Below are 20,221 nucleotides of genomic sequence, written 5' to 3'. Positions count from 1 at the left end.
ATAAAGATGGCCCCCGGCACTGGGCCTGCCAACTTGAAGCCTCTTCAGACTCCTCGCTGCCAGGCCTCTGGGCACCCTGAGACCTGATGCCAATCAAGGCCTTGACCCCGCCTTCCCTACATTCTAATTGGTGACCACGCCCTATCGGGCTTTATGATTGGCTGATCCATACAGTTGGCGTGAGAAGGCTTTGCAGAAAGCAAGCCACTTCCCCGCGGTGGAAACCCAGCTGATTCCGTTCCTGGCTTTGCGGTCGGTGTTGATTACTTAGATTTCTCCAGCCCCGTCGAATCTCACCTACTCTGCGGAGAGTGGTTGAAACTCGCAGCTTTTAACTGAGGATTCCCCAAACCTGCTGAGTGTCCGCCTAAGGAGCAGCCTGGGGCAGTGATGACGGGCCGGAGAGCGTGGACTGACCACCGGGGCCGAAGTCTTGTGCCCCCGACTTCAGCCAAAGGCCAGAGCAGTGAGCCTCATCGGTGTCCCTCCCCGCCCGACAGGATGCACGCTACTTTCTGCGACGAGCCAGGCAGGAACTGGGGTTAGTTGGGGACTGCTGTCGTTTCCTTCCACCCGCTAAGTACAGTGCCAGGCGCTTTGGGATGGTGAGAAGAGACAAAAATGCATTAATGGTAGATCTTGCATTAAAAGAGCTTTCAGACCGGTGGGGACGGAAGACAGTTATACAAATAACTCTTGGAAGGAAATGAGTGCTCCAAAAGAGATACTGGAAAAAGCTTTCTTGATGGGAAGAAAGATTATCTCAGGGTGTTAGAAATGGCAACTACCAGGGAAAAGGACAAGCTGGTACCTTCTCCCCTCCAGGCCCGTAGCTGCGTTTTCAGAGCTGTGTTACAGAAGCAAGCTGGCCCCCCTTCCCACTGCCCGCCTTACTCAGACCAGCCATTAGTTCACCTCAGCAGGGTGCTCATTTCTAGGGGATCCTGAAGTATGAGAAACGGCCCTGCGCCTCAGTGGTTTACAACCTACTGAGAAGAAAAATACATGTGTGGAACAATTCAAGTTGAACAATTAAAGAAAGAACACAGTTGGTCCTAAATTGTGGTATGCCAACTAAGACTATTAGATACATTCAGAAAAGATAATCTAATGGAGAAAGAAGTATTTAGGAAAGCCTCACAGGGAGGTGGGATTTTGTGAAGTTGGCTGGGGGAGAGAGAAGAGCATCCTAGGAGGAGAAACAGCTTAATAAAAGTTAGGAATGGGTATGGGTTATGAGAAAGAGAAAAGCAGCTCCCAGCATCTGGGACTATCAGCTAAGCCTTAGTGTTCTGTCAAAATAACACAGTTTCACAAAACACCAGCACAGACAAGGACATTCTGTGATCATGATAGATCAACGCAAAAGCATGATTGCTAATGTTTGAACATAGGCAAAACCTGAACATTGTCCAAACCACAAAAGTGACCAAACATACCCCTATTATTTTGGCTAGTATGAATGACTGTAAATTCTTTGCAAATCACAGCTTTAGCTTTGCTCCATCCCTCCCACCTTAAAGATAAGATTTATTGAGACCCAGTCATAGAATCACCTCCATTTCCTGACACTCTCCAATCCAGAGCAAAGCCTCAATTCCCTGAACCCTTATCCAAATCATCCAACACAAGCCAATCCTATAAGTTCTTTCTAATGCCTTCGTACAGAGATGTCCCACCATTCCTCATGGTATGCATTGCCTGTCGCAATGAGCAACAGACCTGAAGTTCAACTGCTGGTGTGGCCCTGATGGTATTTGGCCTGGGGGTATTAATATTTATGAGTAGAATAAGAGGCAGCCTGAAAAGGAGAAAATTGATCACAGTACAGATTTGTGCATAGTAAGAGAGGCCAAATAAAGGGGGATGTTGAATGGTAGGAAGAAGAGTTCATTCTACTGACATGAAAAACCTACTCTGTTCCTGGCATTATTCCAGTCAAAAAGAATGCTGACCTGAAAAATGCTCTTTTTCCCCATGGAGTATGCCTTTTAATAGTGAATAGTAATAGTAAACCTATAGCTACCATAGAGGGTGATAAGCTTGGTGAGAGAGGAAGCATTGGGTTCTGGTGGGGCAGAGGGGCACAGAAAAAGGACATTTGAACTCAGCTTGGAGTGGGGTGAAGAAGGAGCAATGTCAAGGAAGTCTTCCCAGAGAAGGTGATGTCTGGAGAGGAGACTGGGAGAGCATTCCAGGCAGAGGGAGTAGAAAATGAAAAGGCAGGGAGGTTATAGGTAGCCAGGATGGATTCATGAGCAAAGGAAATGTCCTCCTTAACGCTAGCTTTTTCCAGAATCCCTTTTTAGGATGGAGGAGTTTTCCATGGTGGATTAAAAAAACCAAAAAACAGGTGTGAGCAGTGGAGACCTGCCTTGCATGTACCAGTAAAGCGCTTTGCCCCAGGTTGTGTGTTGGGCCATCCTTACCCTGGGTTTTGGTTTGTTTCAGCACAAAGCAGCTCCCCAAGAACACTATGTCATCCATTCCCATCTGATGAACCATCAGGTGCAGGGTGGATAAAAGCCTTTATACAAAATTTTTGAAGCAGCTAATCTGATAATGAAGTACAGCATTGCTTCAATTTCATGCCATGGAGAGGCTGTGCCATGAAACCCCATTTATAGATGTTTTGTTTCTATCTGGGACACTACTTTTGACATAAGGCATCACAAGGCAATTCATTCAAAAGCTGCTGGTGATAGCAAATCAAGGTCTCGCGTTCACACTGGAAGCTGAGCAGACCACGAGCATGACCCTAAATAATGCCAGTTTCTTTGATCTGCAAAACAATCTGTGGCTTAGGTGTTTTCTAGAACAAATAATATAGCATGGTGGAAAGAGCACTGTACTTCGACTATGTATGTGATCTTGGGTTCATCATTTCACTTCTCTATGCCTTAGTTCCCTATATAAAATGAATTGGAGAGGAGGGGTCTCTCAGATCCTTTCCAGTTTTTAAATCTGTGATCCTGTGACTTGCTGTTAAAGAAGCAAAAACTAGTGATTGCTTTCAACTCTGGCCTCCCTGTGGGAGGTTTCCATCTAGTAGGAATAATTTCCCTGTTGCAGGCTGATACATGACTCTGATTCTGATCATGCTGTCTATGGATCCAAACACCCTGCTGAGTCTGCAAAACCATCCATAATCCACATGGATGGTGTGTGCAGGCTTCCCACACAGTTACTGCATCCAGTGGTTTGTAAATGACAGCCTCAAGGATTCTGCAGTGCCTTGTGGGGAACTGAAGTTTAAATTCCAACTAAAGAATTGGAAACAGACTGAATACAGCGTCCAGAGTCCTTGTTGCTTGGCATCTCCAATACATATTTAAATGCCCAAATATGAATAGATTTGTAATACTGCTAAATGACTCCTACTCTCTGGGAACAGCATCCATTTTCCAAAATATAATTTTTGGTAGCTTTGGAAGTGTCAGACAGCTGTGTAAATACCCCCAAACCCCACCTTCTGCCTCTACTGTGGGGGATGAGGCACCATCCACGCATTAAATCAATATCCTGTCATGAAATACCATCAGTGCCGGATGCCAGGAAAGTTCTCTAGGCAGCCAGAGTTGCAGGGCAATTGCCAGATTGCTGAAATAATATATGAATCTGCTTTGCAAACTGTAAAGTGTTCTACAAATAGTTGTTATATAAGGTCCTGGCAGTATGTTATTTACTGATAAGGTTTGATAAAGGTGGTGAAGAAGCAAGCTCTTCTCAAGAGTTCTCAGCAGTCAGAGAACCGTCATGGAAAGACTGGGGACCAGAGAATCAGAAACCAGCAGTTTGAGTTCTGGCAATGCCTTCTACTCAATTTTTAATGCCAAAGTTCTCTTCCAAGGACTGCAAAAATCCCAAGTGGCAGAAATAAAATTGATTCTCTCTGTGTTACAGCCAAGCCAGTTCCCCAGGAGCGGATGAGTCACATGCTGGTGGGACCGGGAGAACGACATTTACATCCCATTACATTCCCCTCTTCCCACTCCCCTCTCCACTTTCCTGCTTTGGCTCCTGTCCCTAGGAGCCAATGTCCTATTACTAGGACATTGTAACTCCAGCATCACGTGACAAAGGACTCGAGGAACCTCAGTTACCTTTCTCCCTGTAAAGTGGTAAGCTGCCTGGGTAGCTGTGGTTCTCATTGGTGAAGCCAATAGCCTGGGGGACGGAGTGTTTCTTGGTACAGATTCACATATATCCTCTCCAACCCTCCAAACTTGGAGTGGCATCACTGCAGGCACATTTACTGTAATTCCCCTTTGTGCTTGACTGTCCCTGTGTCAAAAGGCCCCAGAATCCAAGTGTTTTGTCATAATTATGGACAGTCTGGACATTTGTGTTGGCAGCATTTAGGCTACTGATCCATTCCCCAAAGAGGCACATTTGTGAAACTGGATGAAGAAAGACTCTGAAAGTCAGCCTGCTTTTTAAGCTCAAGAAGCATTGTACTAGATTTCCAAGGCTGACAGCTGTGGGCTCCTCTAGCCTTGGGTGGTGGGTTGAATGGTGGTCCTTGAAAAGATACATCCATATCTAATCCCCAGAACCTGTGAATGATACCTTATTTAGAAAAAGGGTCTTTACAGATATAGTTCAGGATTTGAAAATGAGGTCATCCTGGATTATCCAATTAGATTGTAAATCCAGTGACCAATATTCTTGTAAGAGTAGGGCAGAGAGAGATAAGACACAGACACAGAGAAGATGATGTGAAGACAGATGCAGAGTTTGGATGATACGGCTGTCAACCAAGGGACGCCAAAGATGCCACCAGATTGCTAGCAGCCATCAGAAGCTAGAAAGGGAAAGAAGGTTCTCCCTGAGAGCCTGAGGAGGGAGTGTGGCCCTGCCAACACTTTGGTTTTGGATTTCTGGCCTCCAGAACTGTAAGAGAAGGTATTTCTGTTGTTTTAAGCCACCAGTTTGTTGTAATTTGTTACGGAAGCCCCAGGAGGCTAATATACCCAGTCTCTGCCTCGGGTACTGTGGTTTAGACATTCAAGGTAAAAATAGGTGGCCACTGTGGACGTGATTTCAGACACATTCCTATTGTTGTCGAGAACTCGAATTTTCTGAGCTGTGCCATACTTGGGACGTCACCAGCCATTGTCAAAGCAGTGTCTGCTGGCAGATGGCAGCTGCAACCTTAGGACTTCAAGGTCCCTGAACTAGTGTTTTGTTGTTGTTGTTGTTGTTTTGTTTTTTTTGTACTCTTATACTAAAAGCTTCTGATCTGAAATGCAGAAATATACTTTATAAGTAATTCTATGCAAAATTATAGTCAGAACTAGTGTAGAAAACATACAACTTTAAAAAGCATTAAAATAAGTTATCCCTATGTTGAATCAATAGTTTCATTTTAACTGCAAACTTAATTTCTTAGAACACCATTTGGGCAGGTTTCTGTATACGTGTATATACTACAAAAACTCCTTATTTATGCTGTTCTTATCTCAGTTGTTACAGTCATAGATTTATATTGACATCTGGCTAAAAGCAAATTGTTGTATCACCAAGTGGGAAAATTACTCACCGGTGTTGGTGAGCCCTCCAATCCCACTTCCTAGCTGTGTCCTAGAGCACATTTTAGTGTCTCTTTCCTCCTTTGCAAACTGAGGAGAATAAGTCTAACTGGACAGGGTTCTTTCTAGGCTGAAGTGACCAAGTGCTGAGCAGAATGCATGGTATTCTGTTACTGGCTCAGGTCCTTGGACTCTTTAATCAATAGAAATTGATAAGGGACTGGACAGGGAATTCAGGCAAGGCTTTAATGGCACTTGTGCTGCAGCAGAAGGGAGAAAAACAAGTTCCATGGTGCTCTCCAAGGAGGGTAGGCTGGTTCCTTAAATGAGGTGAGGTTAGGGGCAGATCGTGGGTTGGGCCAGAGGGATGGCTTAGGTCGTCTGCCCACACCCTTGGTGCTGCTTTGTGCAGAGATCATGCACAGTACCCTGCTTTTACTCCCTCAGAATTGGCAGTTGGTTTGTGGCCTTTTTGTATCTTACTGTTCATAACCGCCCTGACTACACATGCATGCAGTTATTTTCAGTCCCTTATAGTTTCTTTGTATTCTGTTGCTCAAGTTGATGAGGAGATGTTTGTCCTGGTGCAAGTGCAAGCACTCCAGTAAAGGGCCCCAGGTCTCAGGTCCCAGCCTATCTCAATTCCATGGATGCTCCATACACCTGCACTCCCATGCTCCCCCTCCACCACCTCGGCCCAGCTCACCTCAGGCACAGAGTTCCTGTTCTGAGGTTGAGTTGCATGGTTTCTCTACTCTCTCCCAGGTCTCGGGCTCATCTATGAGGTCCAGAATAGTGCCTGGCCCTGCCTTCTTGACACCTCCACTTGGCCCTCACTTCAACATCTCAAATCTAACACATCCCAGAGTGAAGTCTTGGCCTTCCCCTCTTTTCCTGTCTCTTTCACATTTTCCCCATCCCAGTAAATGACACATCCACGGAGATACTCAAGCCAAAAACCAGGGAGTCATTTTTACTTTGTTTTAATCTATTTTTAGTTTTTAGCTTCTCATTTTGAAATAATTCCAGACTTCCAAAGAGTTGCAAAAAGGTTACAAAGAATTTAAATATACTCTTCGTTAATCCCCCAAATGTTACGTCATACATAATGACAATATAAGGATCTAGATGAGGAAATGCACACTAATGTCACTTATTTAATCAACAAACTTTATTTAAATTTTGCCAAGTGTCCCACTAATGTCCTACTCTGGTCCAGAGTCCAATCCAAGGTCATGGGAGGGAGTCATTTTGAAATGTTTCTCCCCGTACCATCCACATTTAACCCATCATCAAATTCTATTGATTCTCTCCCCCAGATAATTCTTCAGTCCATGCACTGGGCACCTCCACCACTATCACTGAGAACAAGCCCCTATCATCACACCTGATGACTGCAGCAGCCTCCTCATTCATCTCCCTCTAATGCAGGAATCAGCATAGTTTTTGTGTAAAGGGCTTGACAGTAAATATTTTAGGCTTTGCAGGCATGAAATCTCCAACCCAACTACTCCACTAGGCCATTGCAGTGCCAAAGCAGCCATAGACAGTTTGGAAGCAAATGAGCATGGCTGTGTGCCCATAAGACTTTATTGAAAATGTTAATTCAATAAATAATTGAAATGATTGACACAACTTGAATTCCTTATAATCTTCATGTATCACAAAGTATTCTTCTTTTGATTCTTTTCAACCACTTAACAATGTAAAAAGCATTCTTAGCTTGTGGGCCATCCAGGCTTACAGTTTGCTGATCTCCTGCTCTAATCTGTTCTTCACACAACATCCAGAAAGACATTCAGGTCTCTCTTCTGTTTAAATTCTGCACTCGGAATAAAACAAAGCCCGCAGTGTCTGGGTGCTGCCTGCTCCTCTTACCCCATCTCTCATCCTGTCACTCTCCACGCCCTACCCACTATGACCTTCTTTCCCAGGTCAAGTTCTCATTTCAAGTCTTTGCACATATCAGTCCTCCTACCTGGAATGCTGCCTTCTAGTTTCCCTATTGACCTACCTAACTTCCATTTGTCTTTTGGGTCTTTGGGGCCTTTTTGGGTAGCGATGCTTAAACTTCCCAAGAGAGAATTTCTCTGACCCTCCCCCAGTTGAAATTATGCTCCCCCATTAGTTCTCTAAGAGCACTATATGTTTCTTTCCCCTTTAAAATACATATCACGAGGGAGGGAATAGCTCAAGTGGTAGAGTGCATGCTTAGCATATATATGGTCCTGGGTTTAATCCTCAGTACCTCAGTACTAATTACGTTACCGCTCCTCCAAATACATATCACAATTTGAAATTATGTATTCAGGCTTTTTTTTGACTGTAGTGGAAAACTCCACACAGTCAGGGGCCATGTCTGCTTTGTTTGCACTGTGGACCAAGCACCCAGCATAGTGTTGGCATAATGAGTCTTCCCTGAAAGTCAGCTAGATTAGTGAATCCTCCGGTAGAACTTTTCTTCCATCAAAAAAGAGACCCCCAGCGGATGCCAGTGAAGGGCCCCCAGTGAACCAGGCGGGCTTCCTGAGCAGAAACCTCGCCTACCAAGCTGAATCATGGACTATGCAACGGTACCTTCCAAAGAATCTGCCCCAGGCAAATTCCTGACCCTGGAGAAGCTTTCTCTATACTCCTGGCTCTGAAACCTGCTACACATTTTCACTCTAATGCCATCCATCTGCTTTTCTTTCTGTGTTCCAACCCAGAAACAGCCTCCCCCACAGAGGTTAAACTTTCTCAATAACTCGGACCAGTTCTTCTACCTGGGGTTGCCTGAGATCTTACAAACATAGCTGTTGAATCTGAATACTTTACTCAGCTGCCTGTCAGGAATGCTGGGGCAATGTCCAGAGGCCACGGAGAGAAACAGCAAGCCTTCAGAGGAGATAAACCCTGCCTGCAGCCCTCTGCCTGCTCTAATCTATACTCTGAAGGGCTGCCAGAGTTATCTTTTAAAAGGATTAATCTTATCTAGCCCCTTCCTTTCACACTTCTCACTGCCTATAGGACAAAGTCCAAACTCCTCAGCCCATCTTGCAAACCTTCACCATTCAGTCCCAAGCCATCTTTCCGGCCTCATCTTCCATATGCCTCCACCCCATCCTAAACTCAATATTCTAGATATTCTAGTCTGGAACTGTCCAAAACAGTTGCCACTAGCCACAGGTAGCTGTTTAAAATTAAATTAATTAAAATTCAGTTCCTCAATAACACTGGCCACATTTCAAGTGCTCAATAGCCACATGTGGCTAGTGGCTACCATGTTGGACAGCATAACAATAGAACTTTTCCAGTGCAAAAAATTCTATTTGGACAGCATTGTTTTAGACAATAAGACTCATCACCATTTTCTAAAACAAAACTCTTTAATTATACAATTTATACCTAAGTACATTCTCATTGTTAATTTTCAAACATTACAAAAATCTCCTTTACCAACTGTCTCTAGACAGAATCACCAAAATCAGTTTGGTGTATATTCTCTGAATATTTTGAGTGCTCTGCACTTTGCTATTTTCATTCAACAGTGTCTTAGAGGTCTTCATATAAGAAGACATCTCTATCCACCCTGTGCTTTAGTTGTTGCAGAGTAATCCCTAGCATGAATGAACTTTAGGTTATTCAACCATTGCCCTCTTGATGGACATTTGTTTCCAGTTTTTCCCTTATTGTAAACAATACTCTCTGCAAACATCCTTGTACCTTTTTCTGGACTTGTTCACATTTGTCTAGGGTAGATACCAAAAAGTGGAACTGCTGGGTCACCAAGTCATATGCTAACACCTCTGGGGCTTGGCACACCCTGGCACTCCCGCCTAGAATGCCTCTCCACATGACTAATTCCTGCTCATCAAGACGAATCAAGTGTCATCATCTGGTGAAAAGTGGTCTCCTGCTTCTGTTTCTCCATAGTACTTCATGTCCATATTGTATCATTATTGTCCACTTAGGGCTGTGCCTTATTTATCTTTGTATTTTCAACACCCAGCATAGGGCTTAGCATAAAACAAAAATTCAGATGTTTTCTTGACTGGATGAATGAATGACTAAGTAAATAAACAAATGAAGGTACAGTGGTTAGGACATTCCAGAAACTCAAGGTGAGTGAGCCTGAATATTGTGAACTTGGGCTTTAGACCAATCTGCAACTTGGTGCCTCAAGCCAAGCTGTCTCTCTGGGTTTCTGTCTATCCAGTCCTCTGACCTCGGGCATCTCATCTTGAACTCTGTTCAAGTAGGGTACCTCACAGTTGGAGCCATTTGAGTGTACAGGGCTCTGGCCCCAGAGCACAGAAATCTGAGTCCTGGGCAGCACTAGCAGGGGGTTGGCTTTCCAAAGTCAGCTCTGTCTCCTTTCACTCTTGAAGCATCTCAGTATGCTCTGGGTTTTGGTTTATTTTTTTCTCCCTACAGTACCTTAGGGGCAATTAAGATTAGCGGCAACATTTCTGCTGTCTGCCTCCAGATTTGAACCCAAGGGAAGCCAGATGTTTTCCACTCAGCGTTCCCTTCTCCTTGTGGTCGGATGAACAGCCCTGTTTTCTGAGTCTCTCTACGGCTTGGCTGCCCCAGATCCCAGGGCTTGGCTTTCAGCCTTTATTTTTAATAGGGTTTTAATAGGTGGCTCCTGTAATTAATTTCATTCTTGTGTTTTTCACACTTTCTGTCCAGGTGCCTCAAGGCCCCGGGGCACTAGGTGGGATGTTAACTGATTTTGAATAATACAAAACACTATAGCTGTCATTAGATATTACCTCAGCTCCTCTTATTTGCAGTTGTTCTACAATCATTAATTAGCTGGGGCACATGCCTGTTTGGGAGGTCAGCCCAGTCACTTGTCATGTTTCATAGAAGGAGAAACAGAGACATGGAGAAAAGGGACTTTTCCAAGCCCCAACAGAGAGTGGGTGTTGAAACTTGTTTTAGAAGCTACATCCTGCTGGGTACACACCCTGTGAGTGTCAAGACAAGGATCCCCTACTCAGGTAGGATTGGCTAAAGGAGGCGCGTCTTGGGTGCCCCCACAGGCGATTTCACCCTCCCACTAGGACTGCGGAGCAAATCAGCCCTCAGTAGCTAAGACTACCACCTGAAATTACCCCCATTCATTCTCTCAGGCCTCTTTTTCATTTTATGAGCGGATTTATCTGCACAAAGAAAGCGTCCGTGACTCCTCCCGGATTTAGAAACAACATAATTTTGCTATTTTTAAAGCTGCCGTTTAAAAATCCGCGCACACGTACTCACACTCCTCGGGGAGTTGGGGTGGGGTGGCTGGGAGTGGGGACCAAGAATACGTGCGCGAGAGAGAACAGTTTGGCTCTTGGCTTCCCAGAGCGCCGCGCCGTCCCCTAGGGGCGCACTCCTGGAGCGCGGGAGGATCCACAATCCCCAGCAATTTGCGCGGTCTGGACACTCTGAGCACCCCGGCCTTTGGACTCCGTGTATCTGCGCCCCCTCTTCCCTGCTAGACAGAGGGCACGGCCGCCGGGTCACTAGGCCCAGGAGCGAGAGGGAGGGGCGAGGAGGCCGAGCAGGTGGTGATTAGGTCAGCCTCGGAACATTCTTGGATCGCTCCAGTGGATATAAATAACTGATGGGCAGGCTCTGAAAAATTCCGGGGTGGGGGGCAAGAGGGTGAGGAAATATTAAGGGTGTGGGGTGGCATCGTGTCGATCTGGAAAAATCTACCAAAGCTGGTGACTGACAAAGGGGGTGGAGGGGCGAAGTGATTTAAGAATGAATCGTGGTGCAAAATCTGGGAATCAAAACATGTAAGGGGAGGAGCTCACGCCTTTCTGCCCAACCCCCATCGCGTGTGTGACCCGGTCCTCAGAATGGGCCCCCAGATTGGCAAGGTGGGCTGTTCATAGAAAGGGCACGACTTTGGAGTTCCCGCCCTGCTCAACTACAGATCTTGTGCAAGCTAGTAAAGGTCTCTGAGCCTCAGTGTCCGCATCTATACAATGGGGATCCTAATGCTTACGAGGCGATGGTTGTGAGCCTCGCCGGAGCCAGCTTCTAAGAAAGCTGTGCTCAGCAAAAAGAGTAAGGCAGTATAGCCCCTAGGCCTCCCTCTCAAGTGAGCCAGTGCGGGCCCGTTTCTTTCCCTCTTCCACCGGTTTCTCAGGCTCTGCAGAGGCCGAGGAGTGGCAAAGCCGAAATCTGACTCCCTATAGCGGCGCGGCACCACCCTGGGGATTCCACCCTGGCGCTTCTCAGGCGGGAGCCGAGACCCCACCGCCCGCGCTGGGGAGCCGCGGGTCGCCGAGATGCGGGTAGCCCCTGCGCCCCCGCCACTGGCCGGTGGGGTTGCGGCCGCGACAGCGAGGAGAGGGCGGGGCCGGGGGCCGGGCTTCCCGAGGGGAGGGCTCGCCGCGCTCCGGGAGGCAGTGGCCCCGGCCCGGGAGCGGCAGGACTTGGGCTGAAGAGTGGCCGGACCCCCACCAGCCAAGGCACCCAGGGAGGAAGCGGTGAGTGGTGCCCACGCGGGGACCGCGGGGAGGCGGCGGCGGGAGCCACGGGTAGAGCCCGCCCTCTCCTCCTCCTGCTCCTGAAGTTTGCAATGAGACCGACTCCTGCCCCGGGAGCCCCCCGGCCACTCCGCTCTGCGGGAGGACGGCAAGAGCTGCGCGGAGCGGAGTGGGTGTCTCATCTGCGGCGCCTCGCGCTCAGCAATTCCCCAGACTGGCCGGGGGTAGAGGGGCGTCGGGGCTGGCGGGCCACACCATCTCCGGCGGCCCCTCAAAGGCTCCAAACCGCCCTGGGACGTCCTTGCCCCTCAGCAACCCCTCGCTCTCAGCAAAGAGCACCGATTCCTGGGTCACCGTGTGGAGTTTACGGCGGTGCCGGTCAGGGCAGGGTGCGCCCCATCCCCTCAGCGGTGACGGGCTGGCCCCACCCCCTTCGAGACCAAGTTCAGCAAGTTTGGCCATGATGTCCTAGAGTCTCCATGGCTAGGCCTGGCCCTGTCGCTCCGCGTGGGCTCCACCGGCTCCGAGTTGTGCCGCGCCGGGTCCGCAAGAGGGGCGGGTCGAAGGGCGCCGTCCACAAGGGTTGAGACCAGAGACTGGCAGCCCCTGGGCTCCGAGGTTTGGTGTGAGGGCTCTGAGTTTGGAGTGCGTCATCAGAGAGCAGGCACCTCAGGTGGCAGGTCGGGTTTCCAAAAGTGCCCCTTTGTTACGCCCTTCCCTGGCCCTGCCTCCTCCTCTTTCCCCGCACCACCCCTCCCCCAGCCTCCCTGGCCTCTCTGGCTGCTGGTTCTAGCCACTCTTGCTTTAAGTACTCCCCTCTGTGGACCAGCCCACCGTCCTGTCTTATGCCTTCAAATCCCAGGGCTGTAGGCCGACCGGGAGGGGCTGCTGGAAGAAGAGGTCCTTGGGTGCAGCCTGTGACTCAGAACTGAGGATGGGCAGGGCAGGATGGCAGTGCTCCCTCTCAGGGGCATGCCCTCGACTTCTGGAAAGGGTAGGGGTCAGTCTGGGGGAGTACCTACCAGCCTCAGGTAAGAGAGGGTAGGTTCTTCCTTACTTGAACCCCAGGACTCGGTACCTTGGCTCAGGAATCTGTGAGGAGACCCTGCCAAGCCCCAGTGGACTTGTCCTGGCCCAGTAGGTGCTGGCTCCCTGGGCTGGGAAGGCTCATTATATGCTTTCTGAGCTCTTGCCTCTGGCAGAGTGTGTTCTGGGGACTGATCTGGGTCTCTGCTGGGGTCAGGAGGCACAGGGTGCTGGCCCTCCTCAGCAGGGGCCAAGGCGCAATGCCCACCCCCACTGCTAGATCCAGCCTGGGCAGTGCCGCCTGGCTGTGCCTGGGGCTTGGGCTTGTGTTTGCTCTGGGAGGCCGAAGGGAGCAGTGCCAGCCCTGCACACACAGCTTGCTCTGTTCTGGGGCCAGAGAGAGGGAACGGGTGGGGGGCAGCTCTCCTGGGAGCCCGGGCACGGAGGCTGGAGTAGGCAGGGGGCCCAGGCCCCTGGATGCCTGACTGGGACAGCTCCGAGGCCCTGGGATTTACAGCTGCAGCTCTGTTTCTCTCCATCTGGTTGGCAAGTCCTTTCTGGGTAAACGGAACAGACTCAAGAGGAAGCAAGGGGAAGTGCTGAGGACCCTGGTGGGGCCAGCTGCTCTGCCCTCTTCTGCTCTGTACCCAGGCCCTTCCATTGTAGACCTGAGCTCTTCCTCCTGTTAGCTGAGGGGTGGAAGCCTGCTCAGGCCAAGCATTCTCGCAGCTGCTATAGCCAGTGGGTTTCCTGGTCTTCAGGTGGATGTCATTTATTTTCCATTCATCTACTAACTCCTGTGCCTGGAGAGACACAAGCTGGACCCCCAGGAAGTCTCTGTCAATGACTAGGGATGGATCCTGTCCTGTAGTCACAACCCAATGGGATATGTATCCTGATAGAGGGGTCACAAGAGGCTGTGGGAGTAGGGATGGAGGAAATGAGCAGGTGACTGGAGAAAATCCCTTGCTCTGAGTTTTGAAGGTTGGAAGGGTTCATCAGTTTGGGGAGTAAAGTGATAAAGCCCTGCTTTGAGGGCAACAAGTACACTGTCCTCTGGGGCCTGGTGGTGTCTGGTGGTGTCCCTGGGGCTTGCTCAGAGGAGGAAGTGACTTCCTTCTAGGGGCTTGAATCAGTGCTGAGGAAAGCTGAGACCCTGCCCAGAGACAGGAGGGGAGTGGCTGCATGCCACTGTGTCTTGTAGCCCCTGGGAGTGTTGGCTCTGGGGCTGGAATCTGCCTTGCCCTCCTCCGCAGTTCTGGAGCACACTCTCATAACTGGCTGATTACCTGCCTGTCTCCCCCTGCTGCCCCAGACTCTGGGTTTTTTGAGGGTGGGGCTGAGTTACTCATTATCCATGGAGCCCTCTGGGACCTCAGTGGATGCTGTGGAGCAGGATGAGTGTCCTTTGTGACTGTAGGGCCCCCTCACATTTCTTGTTTGTTGCCTGTTTGAGTCTTACACCAACCCTGGCACCAAAGCAGACCAGGAGGCAGAATTTCTATCTTAGGAGGGAGCTGTGGCCCCCAAGGAGAGGACAGTAAAATGCAAGTGTTCAAGCTTCATGGCCAAGATAAGACTCAGGCCTCCTGGCTCCCAGTCTGCTCTTCCCAGAACAAGGAGCTCCTGGGGTGTGGCTGGGCACCCGCTGACCTGGCCTGGTCTGGTAAAGGGTCGCCTTGTCGTTCACAGAGAGGCCACAGGCCCTGGCTTGGGCAGGCATCCTCTTCTCTCATCTGCGGTCAGGGCAGTGGGGCCCTCTGCCTACTACCCACCCCCGTCTGCCATGTAATCCCTGACTGGACCGTGTGACCCGCCTGGCATTCTCCTGGCTGGAATCTGGCGCTTCTGACAGCAGTTGCTATATCGGGGGAGCTGGGCACCACCCTGGACGCTGTCAGCCCCACCCTTACCCCCTGCTTTGCTCTTGTTAGCTTCAAGGCAGAATCACAGTGGCAGCTTTGAGAGGTGGACACCCAGGTCCCTGAAGTGATCTCTAGGCCCCAGGTATGTGGAGTGAGGTGGTGGGGAGGGTAGACCCAGGGCAAGAGGATGAGCTTTGAAACTGCCATTGTTGCCCCCACCCGGGACCCTGCTGGGGACTTCCAGACTCCTGCCTGCTAAGTCCTAGCTCTGAGCAGTTTCTTGGGTGGTGGGAATGGCAGTGGGGGCAAAGCCTAGGGGTAGGAGAGGGTCTTTTCCTATCTCTAAAAGTGTGTGTCTGGCTACTCTGCTTACCCGTCTGCCCTCTACAGCCCTAATCCGCCACCATTCCGTGCTGCGGGGACACCATGGCTCCAGAGGAAGATGCTGGAGGGGAGGCCCTGGAGGGCAGTTTCTGGGAGGTGAGTGGCTGGGTCCCAGGTTTGGGGATGGCACTGAAATGCCCACCCCTCTTTGGGCCCAGCCACCTGTCCAGGGGAGGAGCCTAGCTGTCAGCCCCAGCCCTGGAGAGGGCTTCTCTCTGGTGACATCACCCTTCTTGTGTTTCCCCCAGGCCGGCAACTACCGGAGGACAGTGCAGCGGGTGGAGGATGGGCATCGGCTGTGTGGGGACCTGGTCAGCTGCTTCCAGGAGCGCGCCCGCATCGAGAAGGCCTATGCCCAGCAGCTGGCCGACTGGGCCCGCAAGTGGAGGGGTGCAGTGGAGAAGGGTGAGCCAGCACTCAGGCCTCACTGGGAGCAGAGGGCCGCCAAGGGTGGGGCGACCAGTCAAGATAGCTTCTTTTTGCACCTCCTGTGGAAAGTTTGAGGCTTCCACATCTGCTTTCCCTTTAAAGAGGGAGGATCCTTCTGGTTATTCTTAAGGTTGTGCTGTTAGAGTTTGCAAAGTATCGTCATGAGTTATTTTGCAATTTCTAACAACCCAATGATGGAGATGGTCCTGTTCTACCCACTTTCTAGAGGAGAATGTGGCAGTTCAGAGAGGCTAAGTGACTTGCCTGAAGTCACACAGTTAAGAAGAGCTAACGCTTAAGCCCAGGCCTTCTGACTTGGGAGCTTGGGATCTTTCCTAACAAGCTTCCTTCCTCTGGGATGGACACTAGTTCCTCCCCTGGGGCAATAGAGTGTAGTGCTTTATATCACAGACCTGGGTTTGAATCTCATCTCCACTTGTAGCTCTAATGCTTTGAGCAATTAACTTCACTTCTCTGGGCCCCTGTTTTTTTTTTTTTTTTGCTTTTTAAATATTGCTCCTTACACTGTCTTCATGGTGGTGGTTGAGGCAAGGATTTGGTGAAATCTCGTTATGTCCAGGCACAGAGGACGTATTCAGTAAGCAGCCCCTGACTTCGTTATTGTTCATCTTTGCATTCCCACTCTGTGCCTAGCACCCAGAGAAGCACCTGAAGAGAGGGGGTGGGCTCATTGCAAGTGGCATCTTGGGTCCAGCCCCAGCCCTACCCCTCCCCGCAGGCCCCCAGTATGGCACACTGGAGAAGGCCTGGCACGCCTTCTTCACGGCGGCCGAGCGACTGAGCTCACTGCACCTGGAGGTGCGGGAGAAGCTGCAGGGGCAGGACAGTGAGCGGGTGCGCGCCTGGCAGCGAGGGGCCTTCCACCGGCCTGTGCTGGGTGGCTTCCGAGAGAGCCGGGCTGCCGAGGATGGTTTCCGGAAGGCGCAGAAGCCCTGGCTAAAGAGGCTGAAGGAGGTGAGCCTGGGAGGGATGGGCAGCAGAGGCCTGACTTTCTGGGGTCAGCCCTGGCCTAGAGGGGGTCAGGGCATGCATGGCATGCAGGGTCCTGAGTGGTCCCTCTGTGTGTGTGCCAGGTTGAAGCTTCCAAGAAGAACTACCATGCAGCCCGGAAGGAGGAGAAGACAGCGCAGACTCGGGAGAGCCACGCGAAGGCAGACAGTGCTGTCTCCCAGGAGCAGCTGCGGAAGCTGCAGGAGCGGGTGGAACGCTGCTCCAAGGAGGCCGAGAAGGTACTGGCTGTGGGATGGGGCCAGCCTGGGTCAGGGCTTCCTGAGTGTCTTTTCCAGTGCCCAGCACTCTTACTGCTCTAACCCTTACCTGCCAACTTCTCTCCGGGTTATCATTTCAAGGAGGAACCTGAGAAAGATGATGCTTTTCTCAGGAATGGTGTGGTTTCAGGCCCTGGGATAATTTTAGTAGTTGAAGAGAACTTCCTAGCTCCTTTCCTTTCACAATGTCCCACCTGGGACAAGCTCTCAAGTGGTCTGCTCTGCAAGAGTGCCCTTCCTCCAGCTCTACATATCCAGATCCTCCCTGTCCTCTCAGGGCTGCTCAGTGTCCACCTCCTTCTGGAAGCCTTCTCTGATTTCTCCCACTGCTCCCCATAGGTTGACCTCCTCTCACTGTCCACCTGAATGTCACCTCCCTTCTAATGCTCCTGGGGTCCTAGAGGGCAGGAGCCAGTTTTGGGACCCTGGTGCCTAGCCCAGGGTCTAGCCCACACCAGGTGCTTAGTAAATACTCACAGAGTCCTGAGCAGAGAAGGTCTGGTCCTCACCAGACCCCCTCCTCTCCCACCCAGATGAAAACCCAGTATGAGCAAACACTGGCGGAGCTGCATCGCTACACCCCGCGCTACATGGAGGACATGGAGCAGGCCTTTGAGACCTGCCAGGCCGCCGAGCGCCAGCGGCTTCTCTTCTTTAAGGATATGCTGCTTACCTTACACCAGCACCTCGACCTCTCCAGCAGTGAGAGGTACGACCTGTGGGGTGGGCGTGGAGATCTGGGGTGATGCTGGGTCTCATCCATTGCCTCTCTGGGCTCTGGCTGGGCTGAGATTCCAGAGGCCCAGAGCCTGAGGGTCGTACCTGGGCCACAGGTTCCAAGAACTCCACCGAGACCTGCATAAGGGCATCGAGGCAGCCAGTGATGAAGAGGATCTGCGCTGGTGGCGCAGCACCCACGGGCCAGGCATGGCTATGAACTGGCCACAGTTTGAGGTACATGTCCTCTCAGGAGGGCTGGGGCTGGGAGGTGGGGTGGGCTCGCAATATGCTTAGCCTGGACCTCACGAGGGAGGCTGGAGCTTGAGATGAAAGAGGTGAAGGTGGTCTGGATGGCCCTGGCTGCCACCACAGCCTGCAGCCCAGTCTGACCCTGGGCACTGTTCCTGCAGGAGTGGTCCTTGGACACACAGAGGACAATCAGCCGGAAGGAGAAGGGTGGCCGGAGCCCTGATGAGGTTACTCTGACCAGCATCGTGCCCACAAGAGATGGCGCTGCACCCCTACCCCAGACCCCTGGGTCCCCAGGGTGAGAGCTGGGATCCTGGCTGTGGGAAGGAAACAGCTCTGCCCCCTGCCCTGCCCTCTCTTCCTCTGACTCCATCTTTTCACTCCCTTCACACCTGAAGTGGGTTGAAAATTGGTGCCAGGGACCTTAGGACCTACTTATGAGGTGTAATGATGCCAGTTTTAATGGTGGTTGAGATGTGCCACGCATTTCCCATGCTCCCCCTCATCTACTGCTCACATCAGCTCCGTGAGGCAGGAAGAGCCCCTGAGATCACAGGCATGCATGGCAGAAGTTAGATGAGAATCTTGCAAGTTTTTCCCACCTGCCTCTCCCAGGGTTCCTCTGGGAGGGGGGTGAGTCCTAGGCCTTCTCGCTCAAAGTGTTCCCTGTGCCTTGAGCCTGCCCCTTGTCCTCCTCTCTCCAGCGGCGGGCAGGATGAGGAGTGGTCGGATGAGGAGAGTTCCCGGAAGGCTGCCACTGGGGTGCGGGTGCGGGCACTCTATGACTACGCGGGCCAGGAAGCTGATGAGCTGAGCTTCCGAGCAGGTACCCTGGACCCCTTTTCTGGTTCTTTCTAAACTTCAGCCTCCCCGCCCCTCTCCCCCACACCTTTACTAGCCTGGGCAGGAGTGTGGAAAAGGGAAGTCAGACACACTTCTCAAGGGCCAGTTCTCTGACACTAAAGGCTGCTCTGGGTCCAGCCCTGAGGAATCAGAGTGTCTGCTCAGAGCCCTTACCTGACTCTGAAAGTCACCAGCAGGACACTCACTGCTGCATTCAGGGTCAGGGGTTGACTTTGATTTCCCTCGGCCTGAGCCAGGTCTCTTCTAGCTGGGTTCTCCTACTGCACCCCACCCCCACTCAGTCCTTGACCCAGTTGCAGGGATGGGGCTGGGCCAGGACAATTGCCAGTGACCAGTCCCCCTTCCCGCAGGGGAGGAGCTGTTGAAGATGAGCGAGGAGGATGAGCAGGGCTGGTGCCAGGGCCAGCTGCAGAGTGGCCGGATTGGCCTGTACCCTGCCAACTACGTGGAGTGTGTGGGGGCCTGACCTGTCCTGACAGCCCTTCTACAACGTTTCTCCAACCTGAGTCAGAGCCCAGCTTCTTCTGGACAGCTGGACCTAAGGGCTCTGGACCATCCTGCCACTGCTGCCTCTCTGGCCCTTGAGGAGGGAGAAAGTCCTGGGACCCAGGGAGGGGAGGGGCCTGTGTCTAGGAAGGGACTGGTAGGGAAGGGCCAACTGAGTCTAGGCTGAGGGGAAGATGGAGCAGTCAGGAGGTGACAGAAAGGCTCAGTGGTGCCTAGGCCTTCCTAGGTGTCCTCCAGTCTCCCCAGGAGCTGTGGACCCAGGTCCTGGTCTCTGTGTTTTGGGGTTCCTTGGGTGGGCTTGGGATGAGTGTAGTTCTGGGTTAGCAGCTCTGTTTTGTGGCTTGTTCTAGTGTGTATTAAACTTGGGGGGAAAAACCCCAAACACTCTCAGGCTTGCGTGCAACTTTTTTGCTACTCCACCCTTGCCAGGCTGCCGACGGCATCTGGAGAGAGGCACTGAGGCGAGGTCCGTGGGCCTGGAGTATACTATGGGGGCGGGGGTTGGGCAAAAGTTTGCTAGCTTAGTATCTGCTCTGGAAGGGACTCAAGATCAGCCTTGGTGTGAAACGACCAAGCCTGGAGGCTGGGTGCTGAGTTCTGAGTGGGGCTGGAGCTCAGCCAGTTTACCTTCCCGTTCAGACCGGCGGGACCACGAGTGCTCGGAAGGACTGTTAATCATTACTCATTTCGAGAACTCGCTCAAGAAGAGGACGGCTCCGTGGCCCCGTAACCCACGTCTCTGGGAGGTGGCTCCACCTTCTGGGGGTGGCTGGGCGTGCGGGTGGCTCTGTGGCGAGGATTGGGCCGGCGGTCTAGCCGTCGCCCCGCCCCGGCTGCCGATTGGCCCGGGCGCGGCGCGGTGAGGAGTCGGGCGACCGCGG

The 20,221-nt window shown here is 51.5% G+C and overlaps 1 protein-coding gene and 1 long non-coding RNA gene across 4 annotated transcripts; one reads left to right on the top strand and one right to left on the bottom strand.

Moving 5' to 3' along the window:
* The first annotated feature begins 11,872 nt into the window (after nucleotides 1–11,872).
* Nucleotides 11,873–19,725, top strand: PACSIN3 (protein kinase C and casein kinase substrate in neurons 3). 3 transcript variants are annotated; one of them, XM_015246131.3, is made up of 11 exons: nucleotides 11,873–12,007; nucleotides 14,968–15,040; nucleotides 15,289–15,378; nucleotides 15,531–15,687; nucleotides 16,451–16,686; nucleotides 16,806–16,961; nucleotides 17,534–17,709; nucleotides 17,834–17,954; nucleotides 18,131–18,267; nucleotides 18,674–18,795; nucleotides 19,184–19,725. In XM_015246131.3, exons 3-11 carry the CDS (start codon nucleotides 15,325–15,327, stop codon nucleotides 19,297–19,299), a joined length of 1,275 nt encoding a protein of 424 aa, XP_015101617.1. In that variant the 5' UTR covers nucleotides 11,873–12,007; nucleotides 14,968–15,040; nucleotides 15,289–15,324; the 3' UTR covers nucleotides 19,300–19,725. The 3 variants fall into 3 exon arrangements, with proteins under 3 accessions (XP_015101617.1, XP_015101618.1, XP_072825990.1); XM_015246132.3 differs by lacking the exon at nucleotides 11,873–12,007 and adding an exon at nucleotides 12,610–12,687; XM_072969889.1 differs by lacking the exon at nucleotides 11,873–12,007 and adding an exon at nucleotides 12,899–13,038.
* LOC140698782 (uncharacterized) lies at nucleotides 16,208–17,851 on the bottom strand. The gene is made up of 3 exons (XR_012076730.1): nucleotides 17,674–17,851; nucleotides 17,050–17,088; nucleotides 16,208–16,380 (listed from the first exon to the last, which is right to left on the bottom strand). It is a non-coding gene; the product is annotated as an uncharacterized lncRNA (long non-coding RNA).
* Nucleotides 19,726–20,221: the final 496 nt, after the last annotated feature.

This window comes from Vicugna pacos, chromosome 10 (assembly GCF_048564905.1).
Source record: "Vicugna pacos chromosome 10, VicPac4, whole genome shotgun sequence".
Lineage (NCBI taxonomy): Eukaryota > Metazoa > Chordata > Mammalia > Artiodactyla > Camelidae > Vicugna > Vicugna pacos.
Note: the sequence above shows the minus strand (reverse complement) of the source record. Positions and strands in the feature narration are given on the sequence as shown.